The sequence below is a fragment of the Manis javanica genome, chromosome 16 (genome assembly GCF_040802235.1).
Source record: "Manis javanica isolate MJ-LG chromosome 16, MJ_LKY, whole genome shotgun sequence".
NCBI lineage: Eukaryota > Metazoa > Chordata > Mammalia > Pholidota > Manidae > Manis > Manis javanica.
Window position 1 is genome coordinate 47,669,875 of NC_133171.1, and position 26,773 is coordinate 47,696,647.

The 26,773-nt window shown below is 49.6% G+C and overlaps 3 protein-coding genes and 1 pseudogene across 5 annotated transcripts; 1 reads left to right on the plus strand and 3 right to left on the minus strand.

Moving 5' to 3' along the window:
* The window catches only part of LOC108408876 (ankyrin repeat domain-containing protein 66-like), a 154,218-nt pseudogene that overhangs the window by 28,495 nt on the left and 98,950 nt on the right, over positions 1-26,773 (plus strand).
* Positions 2,208-8,685, minus strand: LOC108408874 (antigen peptide transporter 2-like; the record flags this gene model as incomplete). The annotated part of the gene is made up of 6 exons (XM_037006045.2): positions 2,208-2,374; positions 2,521-2,718; positions 5,270-5,400; positions 7,397-7,511; positions 7,600-8,020; positions 8,365-8,685. Coding segments are annotated over 5 exons (1,110 nt in total), but the record flags the coding sequence as incomplete, so codon positions are not given.
* On the minus strand, positions 10,087-13,099 carry LOC108389188 (proteasome subunit beta type-8). Of its 3 annotated transcripts, none has more exons than XM_037005209.2 (6): positions 12,921-13,099; positions 12,018-12,165; positions 11,748-11,859; positions 11,164-11,293; positions 10,585-10,789; positions 10,087-10,408 (listed from the first exon to the last, which is right to left on the minus strand). In XM_037005209.2, exons 1-6 carry the CDS (start codon positions 13,065-13,067, stop codon positions 10,320-10,322), a joined length of 831 nt encoding a protein of 276 aa, XP_036861104.1. In that variant the 5' UTR covers positions 13,068-13,099; the 3' UTR covers positions 10,087-10,319. The 3 variants fall into 3 exon arrangements, with proteins under 3 accessions (XP_036861104.1, XP_036861116.1, XP_036861108.1); XM_037005221.2 differs by having other exon boundaries at positions 13,053-13,097; XM_037005213.2 differs by having other exon boundaries at positions 10,336-10,475.
* LOC140846888 (anthrax toxin receptor-like) lies at positions 13,797-25,573 on the minus strand. Its single transcript, XM_073225072.1, has 7 exons — positions 23,605-25,573; positions 18,438-18,509; positions 17,192-17,263; positions 15,895-15,976; positions 15,749-15,782; positions 14,673-14,752; positions 13,797-14,590 (listed from the first exon to the last, which is right to left on the minus strand). Exons 1-7 carry the CDS (start codon positions 23,802-23,804, stop codon positions 14,504-14,506), a joined length of 627 nt encoding a protein of 208 aa, XP_073081173.1. The 5' UTR covers positions 23,805-25,573; the 3' UTR covers positions 13,797-14,503.

Here is a 26,773-nt window from a genome sequence, read left to right on the forward strand (position 1 = left end):
ATGAGACCCTCAAGCAAGATTTCACGTTCCTTCCTAACTCCCACTTGTACCACTAGCCAACTGCAATCTGGAAGGATTAAGAACTCCCAAGCGTATGAGTAATAATGTAGGAAGAAGAAAGATGATTGGATCAAAATGGCAAAATAGGATTCAGAAAAGAAAGGTGAAATGCAACTATGCAACCTTTTAATGAACTGTAACCCCCCACTCCTAGCAAACAAGCCCTGCACTGAAATCTGGCCCAATCAGAATAATTTATTCCCCTAGGAAATCATGACAGAGTAAAAAAGTCTACCCTAATGGTTTTGTCTATGGTCTAATTCTGGAATGTTGGGGATCTTTTGGTCTGCTAATTTGTTCATATGAACTCTTATTCCTAAGAAATACCCACTGAAATTATAATTATGAACTTCAGAAGGTTTTCTAGAACAAACTCAAATTGATCCCGATTGAGGTTTTTTTGATTTATGCTAGTTTCTTTTTGAAATATTTTTGTATAATTTTTGTATCAATACTAATAAGTAAATTTACCCATAGTTTTTATTTTTTGTTCATTGTCATAGTTTAACATCAATATTACACTTAACTTTATTAAAGGAATGCATTTGATGCTATTGAGCCATTTAATTAGGATTGGAATTATCTTTTTCTTTATTACATTGCCCTAAATATCTGGACCTGGTGTTTAAAATTTTCTCTATTTCATCTATGGAGACTATTCTATATAGATATTGTACTGCACAAGGAATTATTCATTCAATCTAAGTTATCAAGCTTATTTCCATAAAACTGAAAAAAATACTTTATTTTCCTCTGTTCCTGTATTAATTTTGTCATTTACTTTCTTTACTTGCAGCTTCTCTACTTTTTTCTTGATTAGTTTTCTCAGCGATTTATTTTATTGAAGAATTATAAAACTTTTGAATTAATACATTGTTTTTCCATTTTCTAATTTCTGCTATTTTCTTTAGCTGTTCCTGCTTTCATTTTATTGATTTTGTTGTTCTTTTCACCAAATTCACTTAGCTGCATTCTTTCCTTTCACTAATAAAAGTAATCAAAGCCCTGAATCCTCCTCTGAGCACTGCTTTAGCTGTATCTCACAAGTTTTGATATGTGATTTTTAATGATCATTTTTCTAGAAATTTTTCAGTTACCTTTTTTCCTCTGGACAAGAAAGAGACAGTTTCTCTAAGTTCCCATGTGGAGGAACATTTATCTTTTTTGATTTTCTTATTATTATATGGTTTGTCCCATTATGGTCAGAGAATAGTATCTATAATCATTCCTACTTTTGGGAACTTGGCATGTGCCATAATATGTGGTCCATTTCATCAAAGTTTTGTTGGCATTTGAAAAGATATGCTCTCTATTTTCAATGAAGAAAGTTTAATGCAGATCCATAATATCTAACTTTTTATAATGCTATTAATATCTTCTATATTGATACTTAATTTTTGTCTTTACCTGCCTAGTCCTGAAGAGAAGTGAATTTAAGTCACCAACTACTAATATATTTATATTTTCTCTGCATCTCCCTTAATTTCTACTTCATGAGTTGTTTCTATGCTATTTAGAATTTAAATGAAGTTCCCAAGTGTCCATGACGAATTTTACATTTTACATTATAAAGTGCCTTCTTGTCTCACTCAATTTTTTGGCCTGAAATAGTACATGAGGGTAAGTTTCCCTTGATAGATGTATTTTACCTAATAAATGAAGGAACGGTAGTGTTTTTCAATCCCTAATAATTTAGTTGATCGGGGTATTGAGCATCAATGACTGATGCCACCACAGATATGTATGAGGTGCAACACATACATTTATACTACAAGTGGAAATTTGACCACTGACTGTATTTGAAGAATTTTAGGAATCATTATTAATTTTTCAGGTATTAATGGCTTTGCAGTTCTATTTTTTAATGTTGATATTTTAGAGATACTGAAATGTTTACTGATGAAACTATACCTTGGATTTGCTTCAAAATAATATGGGTAGGGGGACAGGTGAAGCAAGATTGGCCATGAGTTAATAACTGTTAAAGCAGGTGATGGGCACATGGGGTTTGTTACAGTTTGTCCTATTTTTTTCCTTGCCTATATGTGAAATTCTCCCTGACACAATGAGTTGGGTTTTGCTTTGCTCTGTATTTTATTTTTAAGGAGAACAAATAAAGCCCGAGGCCCTGAGGCCAAAGAGAAGGACGGAGGGGGATAAAAGAGCAAGCACGGGTCCCTGACTCACACGCATAGGAGCCCACATCCTCCTAGAAGAGCAGGAAGGAGAGCAGCCCACCGCGGGTGAGGTCCCTGGCCAGGACCTGCCGCAGTCCGCAGCTCAGCATCAGCATCTGCAGCGCGAAGTTCAGCATCTGGGCGGGGAGAGAAAGGCGAGGCTGAGAAAGTCCCCATCCTTTCCCCTCCTAGCACCCCAGCGGCCACGGAACAGCTACAGGCTCCCCACTGCTTTTCCCGTGCCATCCCTGTCCGCCCGACCCCAGCCCCTCAGCCTTCTCACCCTCTGTAGGAGCACGTAAAGGGCACGTTCCAGGTCTCAATGCCAGCACAGCTGCCGGTGTTTTTCAAGAGCCTCTTTATAGCGACAGACCTCTTGCTCCTGGGCCCCAAAGCCACGCACAGTCTGCAGCCCTCCAACTGCCTCCTGCATCACCTGCCCTGCTTTCGCCACTGCGTCCTGGATCTCCAGAAGCACTGCCTGGAAAGGTGGAGCAGGCGACATAGGGGGTGATTCAGCTGAAGGCAACAGATCCCCATGTCTCCTTCCAGCCCTTGGGATGCTCCCCAAATCTACCTACAAATGTCAAACTGTCCTCTTCCCCTCTTCCTTACATTTCTTTCCAGAGGGATAATGAAAGGGAAGGAGGGAGGCAACAAAATATTACTGAGCTCTCAGTGCCACACAGTGTGGCCCTAAAAGACCTAAAACAAAATTCTTAGAAGAAAACACAGAGGAATAATTTCCTGACACTAGATTTGGCAATGATTTCTTGGATATGACACTAGAAGTATGGGCAAAAAAAGAAACAGATAAACTGAATTTCATCAAAATTCAAAACTTTTGTTCTCAAAGGACTTCATCAACAGAGTGCAAAGGAAACCCACAGTATGGGAGAAAACAGTTGCAAATCATGTATCTGATAAAGGGTTTATGCCCAGAATATATAAAGAACTCCTACAACTCAACAGTTAAAACACAACCCAACTTAAAAACGAACAAAGGACTTGAATAGACATTTCTCAAAAAAAGATATAAAAATAGCCAAGAAGTACATGAAAAGGTACTTAACATTACTAATTAGGGAAATGCAAATCAAAACCACAATGAGCTATTACCTCACAACCATTAGTAATTAGGGTGGCTATTATTTTTTTAAAAACGGGGTATGTGTATGTGTGTGTACACATGTCAGAATTTTACTCAGCCATAAAAAAGGAAACCCTGCCATTGGCAACAATATGGACGGACCTTGAGGGTATTATGCTAAATGAAGTAAGTTAAACAGAGAGAAAGAAAAACTGTATGATCTCATTTTATATATAGGAAGTAAAAGATAAAACAAACTCATAGACAAAGAGTACAGATTTGTGGTTGCCACAGTGGGGAGTGGGGGGGAGGAGAATTGGATAAAGGTGGCCCAAAGGTACAAAATTCCAATTATAAAATAAGTACTACAGATGCAATTTTTTAAAAAAGAAAACCCTTTTGCATTGCTGGTGGGAATGTAAAATGATACAGCTGCTGTGGACAGCAATATGTTGGCTCTTCAAAAAATTAAAAATAGAATTGCCGTACAATCCAGCAATTCTACTTCTGGGGATATAGCCAAAAGCATTGAAAGCAGACACTCCAACAGATACTTGCACCCCCATGTTCACAGCAGGATTATTCACAATAGGCAAAACGTGGAAGCAACGCAAGTGTCCATTAACCAATAAAAAGATACACAAAATGTGGGCCCTGCAGCATGAAATATATTATTCAGCCTTGAAAAGTTAGAACATCCTGATGCATGTTACAACATGAATGAACTTTGAAGACTTAAGCCAAGTGAAATAAGCCAGTCGCAAAAAAGACAAATACTGTACAATCTCACTTAGATACCTAAAGTTGTCAAATTCAGAGACACAAAGTAGAATGGTGGTTGCCAGGGGCTGGGGGGAGGGGCAAATAGGGAGTTATTGTTTAATGGGTACTGAGTTTCAGTCTGAGAAGATAAAAAAGTTCTGGAGATAGATGGTGGTGATGGTTACACAACAAATGTGAATGTTCTAATGCCAGTGAAATGACATTAAAGTGGTAAATTTTATGTTGTCTATATTTTACCACAATTTTTTTAAAAGAGAGAGAGCAAGTGGAGCTGACATTCAGACTCGGACTTCCTGACTGCCTGTTCTACTCTCTCCACACTCCATCTAAATTCCTTCTGCTGATATTAAGGGGGAAACCCTCTACCTAAAACGCTGCAAGACAGCATTGTAATCCTTTGAGGAAAGTATGTACAGACTCTGGAGAATCTGGTGAAGTTACACACACACACACACACACACACACACACACACACACACACACACACAATCTGGTGAAGTTACACACACACACGCACACACAATCTGGTGAAGTCACACACACACACACGCACACACAATCTGGTGAAGTCACACACACACACGCACACACAATCTGGTGAAGTCACACACACACACACACACACACACACACACACACTTGCATAAAGTCCAAGGGCTCAGGGACCTTCTGAAGCCTGTCAGATTGCTGCTTTTAAAGGCTGAGAAGACCTCTAGGAAAGCTTTATTCTTCTCAGTGGATATTACAAGAGGCAACTTGAGCGGGGAGAGGAGGGTGAGTCGAGGTGACAGGTTGAGCATGAAGGTATACAGTCCCACCACTTTCACCAGGCTTCGCAACAGCACACTGGCATTCAAAGGAAGCAAGCAACTCATTAGTTTGGTATCCAAGTTCAGCCTGGAAGTCAGCTCCCCTGGGGAGGACAGAACAGGTGAGGAAACCACATGTAGTGGAGGACCCCCGGAGACTCCCTCCTCACCTGGCCTTCTGATACAGGCCCTCCTCTTAACACCCTCCCTCACTTGCAGGAAGCCCAGGAGAGGCTGCCTTGCCACCCTGCCCCAAAAGAGGGCAAAGCAGCTCCAGGCCCTGGCAGGGGAGGGCAACTGCGGGTCAAGGGATGTCCAGGGGAAGCCCAGACCTGGACTCCAGGCCCCACCTGTCTTAGTCTCCTGGAGGAAACCGAGGTCCTCGTGCAGCAGGGAGGAGAAAAGTTGTTCCCAGATGCGCAGGTTGATTCTGGACATGGTTATGAGAAAGCAGCTTCCTTGACAGCCTGCAGACAGTGAGCTAAAGGGTAGGGAGGGGCCAGAGGATGAAGGGGAGAGAGAGGCAGGGAAGAAAGAAAGGAGAGAGAGAAGCAGAGAAGAAAGCATGGAATGCAAAGAAATACAAAGTTGGGAAAAGTATACCATGAGAGGCAGAAAAGAAACAAATAAGAGAGACAGGGAGACAGGAGGGGCAGGAATAAACAGGAAGAAGGAGACATGGTGAGAGGACAAAATCACAAGTACAAATGCATGAGCATTTGTGGGTTACTATGCTGAACACAATAGAAATGAAAAGGTGTGAAAAGAAATAGCCTATGGCTTACTTCTGACCTGGCCTCCCTCGATGCTGCCCACCCAGCCTTCCACTCTGTCCTGGTCTCTTTCCTCCCTGCCTCCAGAATCCTACTTCCTAGTCCCAGATTCTTTACTGTGGGAACTGCAGTAATGAACTCCCCACCCTCCCATTCTCTGAAGCCCTAGAGTCATGCTGTTTCCCATCTCTATTGTCCCTGGAGTTAGGAATTCCTCTAGGACCAAGCAAATTTTTCTGATAAAACTTAAGTTAAAAATGTGAAAGCATAGAAAGTGGGTATATTACAAAATATGGGCATCCAGTACAAATTACTGTGTTTGGAAGGCTGTTGGCATGGTCAAACATAAAATGACTAGGGTTTGGACTGTGGTGATCACAGTGAGAATTTAGAGAAAGGAGCCATAGGAAAAACATTCTGAAAGTAGGAAATGACAGGGCTAGTGTTTGTGAGAAAGGCATCGGCATGCTGATACTTGAGGATACTAATGCTTTATTGGGAATAAGAAGGGGGAACCACCTCCAGGGAGACCAGGAGGGAAGGAGATGCATTCTGAGCTCTGTGTGTTGGAGTGTGAGATGTGGATGGGTCACCTGATGGAAATGTCAATCAGGCAGCTGGATTACAAGGCTGGAGCTGGGCATGGAAATATGGATCTGGGCGTCACCCACAGGGATGAACTGAGTGAACCCAAAAGGAAATATGTTCTTAAAAATCAAAGAACTGAGTCAAGGAAAGGCCATATTTAAGGGCCCAGAAAAGGAAAGGTCTCAGAAGAGGTAGGGTGGATTGGGAAGTAGAAAGGGACTTCATAAAAGCTCACTGAAGAAAGAGATCAATAATAAGAGATTAATGCCAAATGCTAAAGAAGCAAAGAGACCTGAGGACTGATTTTTTTTTTTTAAAGCAGTGGCTTGATCAGTAAGAAATTCACTTTTGAGTAACTGATTTCAGCAAACATGGGATGCAGGCATAATGAAGAACTGGTTCTTGAGACTTTCTAAATGAAGTGCAACCATAAAAAAAGGTGCCAGTCTCACAAAGCAGACTGGCATAGGCTGTGGCAAGGGAGTCACCTGCACACCCCAGAGAGTGAAGCCTCCTTAAATTTTGCAGCCCAGGTACCTGCCTCCCAGTCTCCACCCTATCAAGCAGTTAGTTTTTTTGTAGACAGCAGACTCCTGGGTATGTCTAAAAAGAGGGACAGGCAAATGAAGTGCAAAGAGTAAAGCTGCTGGAAAGAAGTGATAAGCTCCAGAGTAAGTTCTTCAAGATTGGCAAGATGAGTTAGGGAAAAGGGTCAGGAGAGAGACACGCCCACCCTGACAAGAGGATAATTTTGGAAATAAACTTAGGTTGGGAGGTAGAAGACAGAAAAGACACATGGAATTTCTCATGGTGATGAAAACGTTGAGAGGTGACCGAGAGACCGTCCATTTGACACCCACCCTCCTTTTGTACCACCCTCACTCACACATGTATCTATACTAATGTCATTTAGACTTCGAAGATGTTGGGTAAAAACTGAATGAAGGAATGAGTGAACAGATGCATGAAATAGAAGAGTGAATAAACAAATCCATGCATAGTTCAGTTTAAATGTTCTGTGCTTGGTGCACAAAAGGATCTGAAAACAGAGTTAGGAAGTGAGGGCCCCTGTAAAGATTTGGGACTAGCAAAGGGGCCCAATTGCCCATGACCTACCTCCCAACGGAGAAGAAACACATGAAAAAGATGGCACTGCCGAAAGCATCGGGGTCAAAATCACCTCCCAGAATGTCAGTCACACGACCAGAATAGTAAGGGATAAATGTCTCACCTGAAAGAGGCAGGAAGCAGAACAGGTGAATGTGCTGGGACCAGGGCCTCCTCCCACCTCCAGTTTACAACACCCTGACCTAACTCACCCAACACAGCAACTATGAGGAAGAAGAAGGCGGCAGAGGGGAAAGGCAGGTCTGGCCTGGAGAGCTTCAGCAGCCTCCACATCACGGCGTTGCTGTTCTCCTGGCCCTGGTCCCTCTCCTGGGGTCTCAGCATGGCCCACACTGCATAGCTTAGCCCTGCAGCCCCAGACCCCACCAGCAGCCAGCTCCAAGGGGCTGAAGCTGCTCTGACTGGGGGAGCACTCAAGCGCTCCATCACCAGGGCCCGCAGGGACAGAAACGGTGGTCCCCAGACAGAGCAGGGGCAGTAGTGTTCCCATATATCCCAGAAGCCCTCGGGGAAGCAGAGCCCCCGGAGTGCCGTGAAGCGGCCAGAGTAAGGCCAGGTCCACCAGCAGCAGGGAGGCCCAGGGTCTCCGGTCCAGGAGTCACATGGTGAAAGCTATGGGTCAAAAGTGAAAAATTATAGAAGCGGAGCCCAATCCTTGTCCTCACTCCCACTCCGCCCAACCTGTCCATCGGATTTTAATTTTATCCAACCCTACCAGTAAAGATCCCCTGGACCCCCTGCTCATCAGCACATCCCTCCCAGGACAGAAGGCATTCTGCCTGTTAGAGAGCTGGGGAGGCCGACCATCTGGAGCCACATCCTTTAAGAAACTTCCCAGGACTCTCCTCCCTGGCACTACCCGCTGTTCACAGGGACGCGAAGCAGGGAGCTCGGAAGGGGTGGCAGGTTGGGGTGGTCTCTGTTAGCGCTCCAGGCTCCCACCCGCACGAACTCACCAGCGGCGGCCCCGGCACTGCGGCTTCGGAGGTAGTTGCATTAAGTGGTGAGGACCGACCTCTGAAGTGCTCGCGCGCAGTCTGTACTTGCTTTCCCCCTTCTGAGCGCTGGCGACTCTTTCCAAGCCACGGCGAACCGGCGCTCGCTTTCGCTTTCGCTTCCTCGGCCACTGCGACTGTGCTGGGCGGGGCGGCCAGCAGGGGGCCCGCAACACCTGCAGCCCGCCCAGCCCCGCCGACTCCTGCTCGCACTTCCCAGGGCCCCAGGGCGTCGCTCACCCTTAGCAACGCTTGCTCTGGGATAGAAAACGACCGCAGTTTTTAATTGTCATTAAGTAGCATAAAGCTGTTTCGAGGATTGGGATGTTTTGTAATTAAAGAGCCACTGGATTTTCTTATGGCAAACTCTTAATACCTCAAACTCTGAGCCTATTTTGAGAACTGCATCCTTCCCCAATCGGAGCTCCAGTTTTAGGGTCCTGGGGTAAAAAGAGAGCCAGATTCGGAGCGAGAAACACACAGGACCTCTCCTACATAGAAGGCTCCAGCCACTTGCACCAGGGCCTGAGCAGGTTTCCACTTACAGATTTTGAGCTGAGAAGGCCTTGTGCCTTTGTCTTCATCTGACCTCAGCACAGAGACTTGAGCAGAGCACATATTCAGATGCCTCTAAATTTGGGCTCCAAACTATGTTGAAAGCACCTTGGGCATATGAGGGAAATGGACTTGTTTCTTGGTCTATTTTAACACTGATTAGGACAGTAATCAGGCTTCTTCCATCCTTCCTAGCTCAGAGATTATCTGTGGAACATGCAGATTTGTTTACTCCAGAAATAACTCTTCAGGTTGAAACCGCCTCCCAAACTCACAGTTCCCAGAGGGAGGATCACTTGAATTCCAAACCACCCTTTTGAAATGTTATTGGTGTAACTACCAATGATTCACTTCAAGCTCAAAACAGTTGGTTGGGGGAAGATTACTAAAATTTCTCCAACCCTGCCCATTCTGGGAATTTAAAGTCCTCTCCCTAATGAATATTACTCCATTCTCAGCTGCTTCCCACTTTTATGTTTTTCCTTTGATTAACTCTCCTTTGAGAGGTGACATCGTCCATATTCCTTCAGGCAGTTCCAGATGATTCAGAAGCTCTCATCAAGTCGGTCTCATTTTCCTCACCTGGTTACTTTCTGCTCATATTCCCCACATCAAGGCGTCCTCCTCGTCTCCTCCTCTTCGGTCATGGGCCTGTCATCTTACAATTGAGTGAGCTGCATCACGAAATTGAACCCCTACAGTCCATCTTTGTATTCAATATCCAATATCCCTAAACTGCTATTTCAGGTAAATGATACTGTTTGCAATTACCGCATACATGTGAGGTGAAACCTTTTTCATCTGACTCTACAAAGTCAGAACCAGCTGTTATAGATACCCTGTTCCCAGGCCCCCAAACTTTTAACAGTGGACTACAAAGAAGTCTCTGCCTGTGTCCCCAAGTAAAGCACACAAATTAAATTGGAAATAAGTGTCTGCAGACAACAATGATCGGCCTTCCTGAGGTCCTAGAGAGATGAGTGTGGAAGGAAAACCCAGGAGAAATATTTGGTGAGGCCCATTTCTTAGGCAGGGTTTGAGTGTCTTCTCAGGAAAAGCCTCTCTTTATTTCCTGCCCCCTTCCCCTCAACAGCCACAGCCCCAAGCCCAGTCAGCCAGAACACAGACTCATTTGTAACCGTTTTCCTTTATTGTGCTTAGTAGGCACCCAGAAAGTTGCGAAAGGTGAGTGTTCCTTGAAGGAGAGAACACACAAAAGGGGAAACTCTGCCCCGCCCCATAGCTGCCAATTCTCCCCCCCAGGGCTCAAGTTAGGGCCCTCTTCTCCCAGGGCAAAAACTGCTCCAGGTCCCCGAGTCAGCCAGGCTTTCCAGAGGAGGCCTGCCCAGCCGCTGCCACTGCTACTGACTGGCCTCCCAGTACTGGTACATCAGGTCACTGACGTCTGTACTCTCCACTTTCACCCAGCCATCTTGCTTCATATGGTACACTGTGGGCCAATGAGAAGGAACATGGATGCACCTTTCCCTTCAGCCAGTCGCTGTTATGCTGTTACACTGAAGAAAACCCTTATTACTGGGACTTCACTGAAAACCTCCCCCGAGTCTCCCAATCTCAGAAGCCCTTACAGAGCCAGGCATGGTGGTGGGAGAACTGGTCTCTTACTATTGACAACTCCTCCAGAATAGTTGTCCCGGTGGGTAGCATGAACAATAGCCCTGCGGCCCAGGTCATAAGCCTCTTCACAGCTAAGATTTGGCCGATAGCTGCTATCCATCACCCCATAGGCAAAGGTATTCCCGCTACCCGTGGAGAACATGTTTCCTGAGAGCCGAGTCCCATAGTCATCCACGTAGTAGAGTCCAGGACCCTGTAGGATGCAAGAAAGTTCCAGGTTGGAATTGGAGAGGGAACCGTTGGTAACATACAGGTTCAAGTGTGAACCATAAAAAGTGACCAAGAGAGTAAGACTTGCCACAGGAATAATTGAAGTAGGACAGCACTTTGGTAATAATCATAGAACTTGAGGGGAAAATGGGAAAAACAAACTTGGAATCAACTATTTCATTGAAAAGGACAAGCTTATGAAACAGTGGTCCACATCTGGACCAGAAATAGCCCCTGGAGATGCTGGACCAGTTCTATAACCCAGAGTTCTAAGGGAGGGAGTGGGAGGGGAGGGTATGATGAGAAAACTGACCTCTCATCCACAGCGGGGGAATATGGAGAATGGAGGGCACCCACCTTCTTGTCCCAGCCACAGATCATACTGCCCATGGAGAGGCCCAGGCTGCGGTACTGGCACATCATGTTAGAGAGCAGTTTAGAGGCTGCTGACACTGAGATACGCTCCCCATTCCGCAGATAATACAGCCTGGGTGAAGACAGGGTGGTCGGGGGAGAGGCCTTAGAGGTGTCAGGACTAGGCTAGCTCTCTGAGCAGCCCACTCAATGGGTAGGAAATGACTGAGGAGGAAAGCATTTGAAAGGATTGGCTTTGTAGGATCTCAGGATCAGGGAGACATTTGGAATTTAAACCTAAACCACATAAAGAAATCATAGTAAATGCTACTATCCAACCAGGGTGGATGATGTCAGCGCTAAATAATTGAGAGATTATCGGGTTCAGTGGCAGGAGCTCAAGATGAGATTTGGGAGAAGGGATTTTTTTTGTTGTTTTAATCATCAAAAGGCTGTTTTGTGAAATACTACATTAGCACTAAGATGCTACATTGGAACAGGAGGAAAGGGTAAGGAGGAGTGATGTGGAGGACCCAGGATCCAGACTGACCACTAGGCTTAGAAGGCGGATGAGAGACCTCACCTACCTGCACTCCTTGGCCAGCAGACGCTCCCAGTACTGACAGTCCGCCGCACAACCAGACATGGTGCCCAACAGGTACGGGTTAATCTCAATCACCTTGTTCATCCTTATGGTGCCTGGAAGATGGAGTTTCAAGAGGAAAGGAATGACCCCACAGCTCTCCCTGTGTGTCCCAAGTCATTATCTGCTTCTGCTTTTGTGCAGACGTTGGGCTCCTGCCGAGAAAACGGCCCAGCCCCCCGCGGAACCCGCTTGCTGGAGCAGACATACTCACTAATGTAATTCCTGGATGTGGCCCGAGAATCCACCGCCACAATCACTCCATGCTGGAACTTAAAGGCGAGCGTGGTAGTGCCATGGGCCATCTCAATCTTACCGTTCTTTTCTCCATTCCCACCCAGAGACTTGAGGAATTCGGTGGGCTAATGCAAGAGAAAAGGCAGAGGAAGGGGCTCTGAAAACTTCTGAAGTCGGAGACTGCAAGGGAAGGGTTTTAGGGAGCGGGAGAGTGAGGAGACAGGCAGAAATTCTCAAACCATCACTAAATGGAACAGTTAATAACCAGTCTCTCCAAGGAAATGGCGGCTTGGTGAAAGGAAAAGAACCAACCTTTTCCTTCATCCAGCACGAAAGAAATGAAAGAACGTTACCATAACTAAACATTTTAAGGGTGATTTTATAATGTGTTTTCTTTTCATTGGTAATTTAACCCTCACAAAACACGTTTTATTACTACTATGCCATTTTACAGAAGGAAGTTGAGAGACCTACACTGACTTAATCCAGCCACAAGTAGTGAGTGGTTAAGGAGAGGCTAATGGCCAAAGTTGATAGGTTTTCCATGCACTCACTATACAGCCCTGTATCATGGGATAGCCCCGTGAGAAAGGCTTGGAGATGTGTGTGTGATGGAGACCAGGCAGGTCAGCTCTCTCGTCTTCCGATGGGAGCCCCCACCGCACCTCTAACTCTACCTAATCTGCGCTTACAAACCCCCAGGTGGTCAGCCCCGATTCCCCTGTGGCCTCTTTCCTGGCGCGGGCCCGGGATGTGGCTCTCCTCAACCAAAGGATGCCCAAACTCCGCGTTTCTGCGCCTCCGGGCACTCTGCAGGCCGACCCTCCAATCTTTTGCGCCCTGCTTCTCGCCTTCCACCGGGTTCTTTTACAGCCCTGACCTGCATTCCCCGGGGGAGGGCGAGCTCCGGAGATCGCATAGAGAAACTGTAGTGTCCGCGCTCCGAGCGAAGCTGGCTTCTCAGGACAGGGAAAGCCCAGTCCTCCCGCTGCCCTCGGGGGGCTCCGCACACCTCCAGCAGCGCCATGACCGCCTCGCACCCGGAGATCTGTCCGCCTTCTGAGGAGGAAGTGAAAGCGAAAGCCCTCAGCCTTAAGGGGAGGGACCAGAATTTTTTCCACATCCCCCTGCCCTTTCCGAGAAGCCGGAGGCTGTCTGGCGACCATTAGTATCACAGAGCGGACAGGCGCCTCTGCCCCTGCTCCATGGAGGTTGGGGGAACAGAGGGTGATAGAATGTCAAAAGAAGGGAATAAAAGCGAGGGAACGACTTCGAAAGCCCCCTTGGCGATGACATTGGAGTGAGATACACCAACAGCCGGGCATCCTCTGGGAACCGTTACCGAGTGGGTAGGGGTCCTGTCAGCTAAAGGCGCGGCCTCAGGCAGAAAGGGGGATGTCTGCAAGCGGCTGGGAGCAGTTTCACCTCGCGGGAGGAGGAGGGGGTGTTCATATGCGCATCATTTTATAAAAGTAGGGGAAGAATAGGAGTATGGGAGTGGGCGGCGCGGGCACTGAGTGTTGAGGACAGGTCCTGTGGTAACCCGCCACAGAATATACCCGCAGCGTGGGGGGGAGAGGGCATCAGGGAGCCGGGCGCGGTCTCTGACTCTTACGACGTGGTCCTTCAGAGGCCTCCCCGTTAAACGGTCTCCCTAACCTGTAGCCACCCACAAGCACTCTCCTTTCTGCCCGGGCCTCCTCTCATAATTCTTGCTCCACTTGAGCACCGCCGACATTAACTCCTCGAACCCCGCCTCCTTGCAACCCGTGTTGGCCTAATCTGGCCTGCAACTGTTAACGTCATGGCCATGGTCCCTCCTAAATGGGAAAGATTTACTACGCAACCCCGCCCACTGCGCTGAGATGACCCCTGAAGGTGCCACTTCTGAGCCCGATGAACCCTGCAGGAAAGGACCGGGGCAGGCGAGCTGGTGAAGTTGAGCTCCTCAGCTCACGCGCTTGCGCTTCCTCCAGCCTCGCTCACCCTCCATCTTACACCGCAGAAGGGCCAGGGCTCCGAGCTGCAGCGGCTGTGCCTTGGAGGGGGCTGTTTCCCTGTCGGGCTCATCCTTGGGGGTAGATGCTGGGGATTGTTTTAAGTGGAGGGTGCAACGGCAAACTTAAGGGAGGATGGCGCGCTTGGAGCTGTCAAACATTTAGGATGCTGAAGGGAAAGACACCTGATTCCTGAGAAGCGTGCTGCAAAACGGTGAGCCGTTTAGGGCACTGAAAACACAAGAAACCACAGTACAAAACTGATTTTATTACAAATATCAGAACCCACAGGGCATTTATGATCCAGCATATGCCTCTGGTCATACTAGAAAGTAGCTGATCTTCCCTTTTGGTATATTCTAAATATTTCTCCTCATTTTCAGGGTGCTACCCATACCAACCCTGGCTCTAAACGCAGTTTACACTAAAGAGGTTCTCCTGAGCTAGACTCACAAGTGACCCCTCGTTACCTGCTCAGAATTACCTGGGATAGCTGATAATTTTGCACACCCACGAAATACAGAGTTGCCCCCAACTGCTTGGATTTTGCAGCCTGAGAAAGAGGAAGTGTTGGGTATAATAAATTTGGTCCAAATATGTGGACCAAAAGGCTGGTAACGATGGGCTTGACTCACTGCAACCTGTGTCTCTGCAAATGATTCTGGCAGCAGTTGTTCACCTGTCAGCACGATGATGAGGCTGGGTACCTTCGCTCCTGTGGGAGAGGCAGGGCATGTCTGGGTCTATGAGAGCAACTGTCACAGGCTTCCAGGACCCGAGCACTGCTCGCCACACCTCACCCTCCTGGGGAAAGGCCACCCCGACCTGAGCACCTGCCTCCCACATGCCTGGAAGGCTTTGCAGCTTATCATGCAACAAGAAGGGCCCCTAGCCCAGGACCCACTTTGCAGATGAGGAGACTAGGCCCAGCTTAGGGTTCTTCCTACAGAACTGTCACTTCTACCAGACAGTACAACCTTTGCCCTGAAAGGCAAGTCCAGCAATTTCACAGGATAAGCATCAGCCTTCCAGATGAGCAAAAGCAGGAGTGGGCACACCTACTGTGCAAGACTCCCGCAGGTCCATGCAGGCCTGTTCCAGCTCAGGACCTCACGCACAGCTCTCCCACGGGCACTTGTAGACCCAGCCTCAGGGCTTGAGGTCAGAGGCAGGTGAGCAGTAGAACCCCTCCCCAGCTCAATGCCTCTCCCTGGGCCCCACATCTTTCCTAGACCCTACAGCCAAGATGCAGATGTTTCTGGCAAGCACAAGACTTTTACACTACGGGAGACACAGAGCAGGAGCATCAACCCAAGGGAAGGAGCTGAAGGGAGAAGGAGTCAGGGAGGAATGTGTGCTCAGCAAGGGGGAAGGTCAGGCTTCCTTCTTACACGGAGGCCCCACTGGCCTAGGACCAGCTGGGTTTCCCCCTTTCTTCTTCAGGCAGCCCAGCTCCAGGGCCAGTGCCTCAGATTTCCTAGGAACCGCGAAGTCGCACACGCGACCCTTTGCTGTGCAGCGGGTCATCACGGGGTGGTTTTCATCCCCACTACTCAGAGCAGGAGGCTGCCGCTCAGAGAGGGCACGCAGCTGGCTCCACGAGTCAGAGCTTGGATGCGGCCAGGGACGGTGTGCACCGACCTCACTGAGGCCCAGGCCTGGCTCTTTCCCCGGACACCATCGCCAAGAAGGCAGGAAGCAGCTCACTTACCTGCAGCTCGTGTTCTTTCGATCTGCTCATTGGCCTGCAACAAAATGAAGGAAAAAGTGTTTGGGGGGTACAGTGAGATGACCCAATGATGACCCTCTGAGAACTTGATAAAGCACAACCACATCTCAGAAATCTAGGTTCTGTACCTTTTCCAATCCGTGCTGCATATTTATGCCGCCGGAAGGTCGTACACTGAGCAATTCAACAAGCGCATTGTTTATTTTTTTTCTGGAAAAAAAAAAAAAAGTCAGAGGAGGTGGGAGATGGAATGAGGAGTTGCCTATTACAACCAGCCCCAGGCTGTCCTTGTCCATCTGCACTGCATGCAGCCCTGCCTGGACGGGAGACGGCCAAGCCAAGGAGCCCTGCCCCGGCCCTCTGTCCTGTGCCTTTGGCATTGGCTGGCCTGCTTCCCACCTTCTCAGCCCGTATCAGGTGAGCAGGGTGGCGAGGGGACACTGCTTTCCAGGCCCGTAGGTGAGGCCTGGCCTTCTCTGTGCTCAGCTCGGTCTAAGCCGTGCAGAACTGGGGGCCTCCCCCAGGGGTCCACCCTGACTGTCCATGGTGAGTACGGGGAGATCCCAGCTGCGATTCCATCACAGTGTGACTGGCAGCACGACCGCCCCCCGGGGGCCCTGCTGAGGGCACACAGTACGCGCAAACTTAAGGCAGAGCTTGGCAAGGTCACTGTGCTCACCCTGGCCCCTGCTGTCCACAGGCCCTGGGACCCACCAGTGCAGGGTCCTCAGGCTCTGTCTGTTGCTCCTCCCACTCTCAGGGGGGTTCCAGTCATTTTCCTCCATGAGAATCTTAACCTCCCTGCTACTCAGAAGCTCCATAACGTCCCACCTCCCACCTAGACCCTCCTGGGATGCAGGCCCACGGGGCCTTCCTCCAGCACCCTGTCCCAGCCTGGTGTTCAGGACCCACTCCTGGGCTCACCTGACCAGACTCTCTGGGAATGTGCTCCCCTCCTGAAGCACCCACACTTGGATGATACCCATCCCTTCCTCCCTGCTTCTGATTGTCTCCCTCTTTCCCCAGCGGCCCAGGACAGAAAGTGACAAACAACAGCAGGTGCCAGGCTCTGTCCTAAAAGGCCCCCCACATCTGCTCCACCTGATCAGGGAATCTTCACAGTCAGCCTGTTCTAGGGAAAGCATAGAGCATGGAGGGAAGGACTAGGGTCAGGTGGCAGGATGGGCTCTGAGGGGAGGAGTCTGTCTACTAGCACAGGATCCAGCCAGTGCCAGTGCAGAAGTGGCAGTGGGGCCCAGGGGGCCAGGGCTGAAGGTCACGGAGGGCAGTGAGGGGAGGGTCCAGGGCAGCCGTGCCTGCACACCAGTGGGTTCCTCAGTGTGGGCTCAGGGGCCCCCTCTGCTCCCTGGCCCTCCCTGTGGCCTGATTGCTGGGTTGGCTCTGGGGGATCAATGAAACACTTACCTGTTCGAGGTCAGCTTCATGTTGATGCGGCCGTGTGTCGAGTAGGTAATGAACGACATACGCTGTTTGGGGCTTGGGAGGAAACATGGGCTTGTGAGCAACTATACACACAGGCTGAAAGTGATGCTGATATGCAACAGGGAGGGGGTGCCCACCAAGCTCCCTGTTCTCCATTCTGTCTCTTTTAGTGTGGAGTCTATTTCCTGGACTCCAGAAGTTCTCATCACTTTAGTGAAGGATTATGAGGCCTGGAAGGCGTGCAGCCCTCTTGTCAGAGTGCGGCATAGCACCCTGTAGACCCAAATCCCAAAAGTCTGTTTGTTCTCTCTGCCTCTCTCTCTCTCACACACACACATGCACACAGGGCTGCTGCATGCACAAGGAGACAGACAGCTTCATACTCTTCCACGAGGGCCCTCCCAAGCTGGCCTCTCCTCTCCTGTCAAATTCTTGGTACTTTCACTTCTCCTCCTCCCTGGACCATCTTCCCCAACTCCCTCCCCCTCATCTCAAAGAAATTATCCTCCCTCATCAGCCATTCATATTCTCCTCTCCCTTTTCACCTTCTGGCCCCTCTCTTCTGATCGCCTGGCCCTCATTATCCTTTAGTTACATTGTTCCCACAGGTCCCTATATGAGCTCCCCACTGGTCCTGGCTCTTGCCCACAATTATGAGACTTCTCTGCCTGGAGTACAGCTGGAGTCCTGCCTTTCTGGAGTCCCACCAGCGTCTCTGATCACGCATCATCCAGAGCTCCCTATGGCTCACAGCAGGAAATCCAAGCCCTGCTTCCTGGCATTATTGGCCTCTTTTGCCTTGGTCACAAGTTGACCTCTCGCTTCATCGCCCAGCCTTCCCATGTTAATCATGTTCAGCCAAACAGACCTCTTACTGCTCAAATGACCTTCATGGTTCTTGTTACCCTGTATTTCTCATCCTTCAAGATCTAGATAGAATTTCCACATCCAGATGTTTAGTTACAGTGTTAAGTAGTTTGCCTAGTTCCTAATCTATGAGGTCCTCCAGGGAAGACTGTGCCCCTGAAAACAAGGCCTGACTCCCAGGAAGGAGCCAAGCAAGGCTGCAGAGATCTTAGAAAACAAATGGGATCTGTCCTTCTCTCCTGCTTCAGAACACTGCCCTGAGCTTTGCGACCTGAGGCAGTCCCATGTCCACTGCATCTAAATACCAATGTACTCAGTTAGAGAGGAAAACGCCCTGCAACACAGAGCTGAAAAGCCATACTTTTTAAATCTGTTCACCAAATCCTGCACAAAGCTCTGTGTGAACTCCCAGTTGTCATTTACACTGCGTGATCTGAAAAAGAAGAAGACATGAGTCAGAGATGGAGGTGCATGTATCACGTGAGCATGGTTTCTGCCTTCCCTGCCTTCCTGCAGGCCCTTAGCAAGCTCCTCCACGACAGCCCCCAGCTCCTGAAATAGCTAAAGCCAGCACAGCTCCTGGAGTGAGGTCAGCGGGTTACCTTCGTGGTGACTTTAGTCAGTGTGAGTGGCAGCAACTGACTCATTAGACCTGTGTGGTAGGGGATGGGGGACTTCTCCGATGAGGGGCTTTCGGTGGCAAACACGGATGGTTGATCATGCTACATGGGAATGTTAGGAAATGAGGTAGGATGCATTGGTCTGTAAAGCCTCCCGAAATTCTGATATGCTGTCTCTCCTGGTCCCCCATTTTCCCTTGGGAATCACCATTCCCAGCTCTCTGCTCCTCTTCCAGCCCTCGAACACGGAGGTGGGTCATGGCTCTCCGCTCTTCCTCCCCACCATTCCTTCTGCCTACAAGGCTACATCTAAAACCGTCAGCAAACAGTGAGGAAACTAAGGACAGATGACCCCAATATCAAGATTATCCAGGGAGAACGTGTCTATCAGGCACTTTACGTACATGATTTCTGATTCCAGAACAACCCTATGATAGTACAATTATTCCCACTTTTCAGATGAGAAAACAGGATTCCACAGGTCATAGAATGTGACACAATTTCAATAGCTAGCATGGATGTGAACCCAGCTCTGGCTGCAAAGCCCACACTCTACCCATCGCACTTGGCAGGTCAGGGTGACACTGAGGCAGACAACTGCTGCGTAGCAAAGCAGCAGACTTTGTCCACCTACTTAGAGATTTTCTCTCAGACCCACACTGAAGCGCAGGACAACTCCATTCCTAACTAATGATGGCAGCACTTTCTCTTTCCCTCCCCATTATCTCTCTCCTCTGCTTTCCCATTGAATGAAAAGGACACTCCAAAGACAATTTATAGGAAACAAGAGTCTTCAACCCACTATCTACTCTGGGATAGTTGTTAATTGATGTAATTTTGAAGGAAACCCTTGATTCCATAACACAAGAATGTGAGAGCTCGTAGGCAACCACAGGGACCTACAGTCCCCAGCAAGGAAGCAGTAGGGAACAGGGCAGACACGTGGGCTTCTGGCACTCAGGGCTCCAGTCATGATTTAGTGCCCCACTCGTCAATGAGAATGGAGAGATGGGCATCAATACACAGCCCCACTATTAAACCTTGAGGCCAAACGTCCTAGTGATATAACTATTCTGGGAGAATGGATGCATAGAGCAGAATCATATAAGAGCTGAGATGTAACTAAGCTAAATTGTCTTCTTCCACACTAAGAAGTTAAGAGAGAATATGTAACCTCAAGCAGCAAGAAACACCAAAAAGTATAAACATGTTTTAGCGTATGAACATAGTATTAGATACATGGTCACAATGTGTAGAAAATACAATCTGGAATACTTGCACATGGCTGTCTCTGAAGAATAGGATCAGAAGTGGGGTGGTATGCGGCAAGAACCTCAAGGTTTTTTTTTTTGTGTGTGAGTGTGTGTGTGTGTATTTGTAATAGTGTTCCATCTTAAATTAATGTTCAAGCATTTCCTTGATAAATTTAAAAATGAAATTACAGGCAAACTAGTGGCATGAAGTGTGAAAATGGCAGACTTGGAAGCTCTAAGCCTTCGATTGCACAAAGAAACACTGAACAAACAGAGGCTTAAATCTGATACATGCTACAACACACAATAAGGCAAACACAAAATGCCAACTGTCGTATGATTCCATTTACATGAAGTGTCCAGGACAGGCAAATCCATAGATACAGAAAATAGGAGGTTGCCAGGAGTTGGGGAGGGGTGAATGTGGAGTTATTGTTAATACAAGTCTCAGAAGCCCCTGTCCCTGAGAAAGCACACAAGCCATGGCTACCTCCGTGAGGAACAGGCGTGATGGGCCCTGAGAAGGAAAAAACAAAATACACGGAACGGCCCATCCAAAGGGGAGCACAGATCAACAGCCAGGCCTGCACAGCTCTACTCTTCCGTTCACCTGAACTCGCGAGGAAGCTGTGCAGGACACACACATGCTGAGTCCGGATGCGTCACTGAGGACGCCCGTTCAGCTGTCATCGTCCCTGAGAACCTCTCCCTTTGCCTTTCCCGAGGTAGCCACATGCAGTGACGGATGGTCCTAACATCTGGTCCAACTTGGGAAAACCCTGAGTGCCAGCTGAGGCTGTCAGACCGGCATGGAAGCTCCACCTAATCCTACTTCTGCCCATTTTGTCACACAGGGGTTGGTGCCAAGGTGCTGGTTAATAAGCATCCTGCACAGGCTCCATGTCTGCAGTGGACGGATCTTGAAGCTCTGCTCTCCCCGCTAGGCCATCCCCTCTTCCTCCACCTTTGTCACACGTGTGGGTGCTCCACTGGATTCTGCCTCTCCATTATCCTCTCACTGGGCACACCCACCTTGGGATCGTACTTGACTACCTCCAGCCTAGAATGAATGAACAGGGCTACTCATCACACGGTGACGGTGACGGCACCCAGAGAACCTCAGGAGGGCTTCCAGCAGAGACATTAGGCTCACACATACCCCACACCCAGAGGGCACATGGGAAGAAAGCTGAGTCAGGGAATCTGGGCTGGGTCAGTGGCCCCTGTGGGGCAGGGAGATCCCAGAAGGTGTGATTTTGGCTTAACAGGCAGTTCACTTTATACTTATATTCCGTGACTATATCTGATGTTGTGCTGAGCAAACTACATACAAGTTCCCCTTCACCTTCATCACAACACAGTGAGATGGGTATGAAGACCCCGACTGTACAGATTGGGACACTGAGGCACAGAGAGATGAAGCAACTGGCCCAAGGCTCCCTGACCGGTGAATGGAGTCTGCCTGACTATAGGGCTGGGGCTGCCTCCCACTACCTGTTCCCCAGGAAGGGCAGGGAGCAGCCCCAGGAGGGAGGATGTTCTCTCTCTCCAAGCACTTGTCACCCAGCGGGCCCCGTCTGGGGGTGCGCAGCTCCAGGCCCTGGGGCTGAGGTTGCCGTGGTTTCAGATCTTGCCTGGTGGCTGCAGCTACACTCTAGGCACATTCCCCACTGGTGGCCCAGGGCTGGGAGGTGGGTGTGTTAATGCTTTCTTGGGCACCCTCAGCTCCTCCTCCCATTTGCACAATCTGGCAGGATTTAGTCCTGGCCAACCAAAATGGCAAGTGTCAAGGCGACAGCCATGGTCGGGGATAGGGAGCACAGTCTGGTGGCACAGCCTGTCCTGGAGCCTGAGTGGGGAACAAGGGACTTCAGTGGCTCCCCTTCCTCTCCTTCCTTCTCCACTCTAAGGGCAAGGCCTGTACTCCGCACCCTGAGCTGCCGGGAGAGCCAGCTGTGGTCGGAGGGGCGAGGGCTGCCTGCCAGCATTTAAGAAGCCAAAGGAGGCAGTGGGAAGAAAGGGGCAGGAGTGGGGAGGTACTGGCTCAAAAGCTGTTTCTCTAGTACCTTTCTCACATGCCCATGTCACACTTCCTTGGGGGGGAGAGGGGAGTATCTTCCCACCGTCTAATGTTTGGAAGCAAATTAGCTTGGCTGACACTGAGTAAATCACTTGCACCCCAGCCTCAGTTCTGTCATCCCAAAATAAGGAAAGATCCATTGCCTTAAGGTTTGGGAGGCCTACATGGGAGGGCACGTTGCCTGGCATGTAACGCCCAATTATTATTATTACACATGCCCCTCCTGCACCCTGAGCCCTTCCCCATTCATCCCAGGGCCTAGATGTGCCTGAGCAGGCACACCAGCAGAAAGCAGGGTGTGGGCAGTGGCACTAGAACAGGATGGCAGCTGAGAGGACCTTTTGGACTCACTGGCCCTCTCTGGGAAGACTGACCCAAGGAGGCTCTCAGTCCCCCAGGACCATTCAGACCCCCAACCCAAGCCCAAGGTGGGAACCACTAGCCCCCTGGGCTGTGCTGAGGATCAGTGAGGCAAGAGCTGTCCAGGGCAACGCAAAGTCCTTCCCCGAGACAGTGAGGAGGGACTTTTCCTCCTTGGCAGGGGAGGCTCCCAGCTCTGCGGGTTCAGCTGGGCTTGCATCCCGCTATCACCAGTCTCCATGGAGACTAGGGGGAGTCAGAGGGAGTCCCCCCCTGGGATGGAATGAGGCAGCTCAGGAATCCTGGGTCCTGCAGCCCCTCCAGCCTCTGGGCTGCTTCCTCCAGCCTCCAGGAGCTGCCCTCCTTTTCAGGAGACTGCACATCACAGGCCTGCCCTGCTCTCCCTCCAGGGATGGTTTTAAAGACGACAGAAAGGCCAAGAGACTCCCTGGACACCATAGAGTCCTTTAAGTATATTGACAGTCGTACCACTGTCAACACTGAATAAGTAGCATTTCTTCCCAGCCCACACAGGAGGTGAAAATGGAAGCAAGGTCATCTCCCCCAATGACTGAGACCACCAAACCCCTTCCTTCTTTGAGGGCTTGCAGGGGCCTAACCCACAGCCTAGCTCCCCTGGGCTCTGGACAAACCAAAGTGTCCTGGAAGTGCACACACATACTGCAACTTGGGTCCCCAAGGTGTCCGAGAAAGAAGCTAAGCACTGGCAGCAAGAAAGCCAAGGGCTTTCTAAGTAGTGACACTGGGGATGCCCAAAAGCCACCTGGCCATCTCCCTGGGGCCCATTTACACAATAGTCATCGGTGTGAAAAACAAAATAAAACAAAACATGCCAACAGACAAAAACCAAAAGCCAAAGCCAGAGGGCGCTAACTGCTGAGAAGTTTGCTCCCAGTAATTTCCTTGCCAGCTGATTAAGGGGCCTGCAGGTCACAGATCTGGGCCATGTGGTCGGAGGGACTGAGTCATCTAGAAACCAGATGGGGGCCTTTAATCCTTTTCAAGAGAAAAAGTCCCAGGGAACAAATGCCTGGGGCATTCTTTCTGCCCCAGGAACAGGGAGGCCACAGAGAGTCTGTTCCTTGAATGTGACCAAGACAGTCCCTGCTTCCCTCTCTCAGAGCCTGGCGCCCCGTACTGACCCCAGGGACAGCACTGTTCCATGGCACTGACTAGAGCAGGAGGGCCACTCACGAGTCCAAGACGAAGTACAGGTCGTCAGTGCTCCAGCAGGATTCCCCATCTGCTGGGCTCTCCTGGAGCCTGGAGCTGAGGTGGTGACCTTGGTCCTGGGTGAGGTAGCGGTGGAGGGTGCTCCCGGTGGTCAGGAGCGGAGATGGCAGCAGCAGCAGCAGGAGGATGACAAACATGGGACCCAGCATCCTGGGGCCCATAAACTTCAGGCCACCTCAAGCCAACACCTCCTCTGCTTCCTCCCGTGCTCAGGGTCCTCGGCACTCCCAACCTCAGCTCTACTCACGCTCTGATCAATATACCTTGCACCTGCAAGCAGCCACCTGATACCTGCCCTGTGGGTCCAAGTAGCAAGTGGTTGGCTGTGGGGTGATGGCCCCACTACTTATGCACCTTCACCCCACCCTGCTGAGGTATGTCCATTATGATGGACAACAGGTTGCCATGGTGACCTTGTGACCTGCAGCTCTGCTCAGTGTTCTCCCTGTGGGCAACCCCAGGCAGGAGTTTGAAGGGGTGGTCAGATGAGGCCTCTATTTGTCCCTTATCCCAAACCCTCCCAGGGTCTTTACAATTTCAAGGAAACCCAGCCCTTTGGTAAACTGACAGAGGGCAGCTGAGGGGGCCTACATACGGACATCACTGAGTGTGAGCAGGTGGAGACAAGAGTGCTGTGAAGTTTATCTGTGGGGACACTGAAGTCACCCAAGGAATAGAAGGATCTGGAAGATGGTTGTGAAAGCAGGCTAGTGTCCTTTGCGAATGAGGGACATTCCAGTTATCTGCTCTGTGTATTGAACTATCCCAGACCTAGGGACAAAAAACACAACAATTCCATATGCTCACAGGTTCTGCGGATTAGAAATTCAGAGATGTCTGAGCGGGCAGGGGCTGACTTTCCTCCATGGAAACCCACTTGCCCTTTCATGTAAATTTTGGAATCATATCGAAAACTCTCCACTCACCTAAACCTCTCTTAGTATTTTAGCAAAATAAAGTTAAATATGTAGATACATTTGGAGGGATTTGAATCTGCTATCTGGATTCTCCTACCAGTGAACATCAGGCACCAGGCCTACTTCCCTCCTTAGGGGCAAACCCAGCATGGGCTGAAGTAAAGGCTACTCCCAGGAGCGTGGTGGTGCTGGGGATGGATTAATTCTTGGGTGTCACTGGCAGGTGTCCAGGCTGGGCTCACTGTGGGGAGGCAGCCTGATGTGGGATGGTTGTCACTGGACGAAAGGAGGGCCTACTTACCTGGGGATTTATTTTCTACTCATGGGGCTGTCAATGCTGAGCCTGGAACCCTAGAGGGGAACTAGCTGGCCTGAGCCTCGTGGGGAAATTTGGCAACAGCCTCTACTTCTATGTCTGTGACACACAGGGAGTGTGAAGCCCAGGGCAGGGCTGAGAGCCCGGAGCACGGCAGGTGCGGGCACCCCTGGGAACGGTGCACAGTGCCCCTCTGCACCATGCGTCGTACCCTTCCTTGTGTCCCTGCTGCCCTTCAGGCCCTGCTCTTGGCCACTTGTCCTCTTGCAGGAACTACAGCTCTCAGGGGTCTGCTTCACTCTGGGAATTGTAGGCATGTGGAGCCAGGATGAGGTTTCAGGGTTTTGAGCAGAAGAGATGTTGAGTTAAAGGACTGTGCTCTGCCCAGACAGCGGCTCCTTTTACATTCTACCTGCCCTCACCCTCTTCCTCCAACAGCAAAAACCCCAAGAAGAAAGTGAATCCAAGAGTGAGCACAGCCAGCTTGCAGGCAGCTGTACTACCCCCGCTACACTCCCGCTGCCCACCAGCTCTGAGAGCGCAGAGGGACCTGCAGCCCCAGGACGGGAGGCAGATCCTTTCTGGAAGGGAGGGCATTCTTTCTGGGAGAAAAGTTATACACCAGGCTTCCTGGGATCCAAGGACAGGGGATGGAAGGCAGTCACCTCCCTGGGATCATTTTTTAACAAATCTTTTACTTCCTCCACAGCACCTTACAGCTTGCATTCTCGAGCTGCCTCCTCTCGTATCAATGCCATTTTATTCTTCAGTAAATCCACAGTCCTTCACAGTTCATGTTCTTGCGCTGCAATTTCCCATGTCTCTTGCAGAAGCACATTCCTCTCATCTGTACATATTTTGAATACTGTGAGAAACAGCCAAACCATGGTTCCCACTCCCCAATGGCCACTCTTTTTTCTTCAAGAAGCTCCTTATTATGCGGTGGGCTGCACCTTCCTCAAGTCCTGGGACAGGGTCCAGTCCTCTAGGAGGCAAGCCACCTCAGATCAGATGCCCACTGGGGGCCACTCAAATGTCTCCCCTTCATAGGGGTATCCCGCTGAAGTAACCCTCCCATGAGGGTAGCCTTTTCCATTCTTTGGTCTACAATGAATCCTGCTGGCTAAGCCAGTTGCCTTAACTGAGTGTTTCAGTCCCACACAAGCTCACTTTGGATTTAATGAGACCAAGAAATGACAATGGAACATTCTTGGGGTAAAAGGGTTACACCCAGCTCTATTGTCCTGGTGATACGTTGAGCACTAGAATCACATCTGCATCCAACTGTCTCCAGGTCCATAATCCTCCTCCATCTCTGCCTCCCCCCAGAGCACTGGGCAGAGCTCTTTAGATCGTGACTCAGTCAATAGTAGCTTATTGCCGATGGATCCCAAGCACTAGCCTAGCAGTTGGCCAATTAGAAAAACAAGTAGTTTAGGGTCAGATGAGGATCTTGGCCACAGGCGCTTCCATTTCCCCACACTGAGATACCGTACCTGAGAGACGCTGTGGAGAAGGTAAAGGATGTAGCAGAGGACATGCTCTGTGGAGCAAGATAGCTGCCATCAGCTCCCGAAGTGGAGGAGGGTACACTGAAGGGGAATGAGGAGGTAGAGGTGGTGCTGGAGGCCCCAACGCTCCTCTGTTGAAAGCCTGCCCAGCTGTAAATCAAGTAAAGAGAGAGCAAGTGCAGGTTCCTCCGGGAGAGGTACAGCCCGCTCTCCAGGGCACAGTGCACTCTATGTTCCCCTAGACACAGGCAGAGCTGGTGGATTTGGGCTTCCAGTCTCAGCAGAAACCCTCAGAATCCATGTCAGCCTGGCTCCTGTACCTTTGGGACATAGAGGTGGAGAGTATCCTCCTGTCTGAATCAGAGATGGGAAAGCTGGCTTCCCTG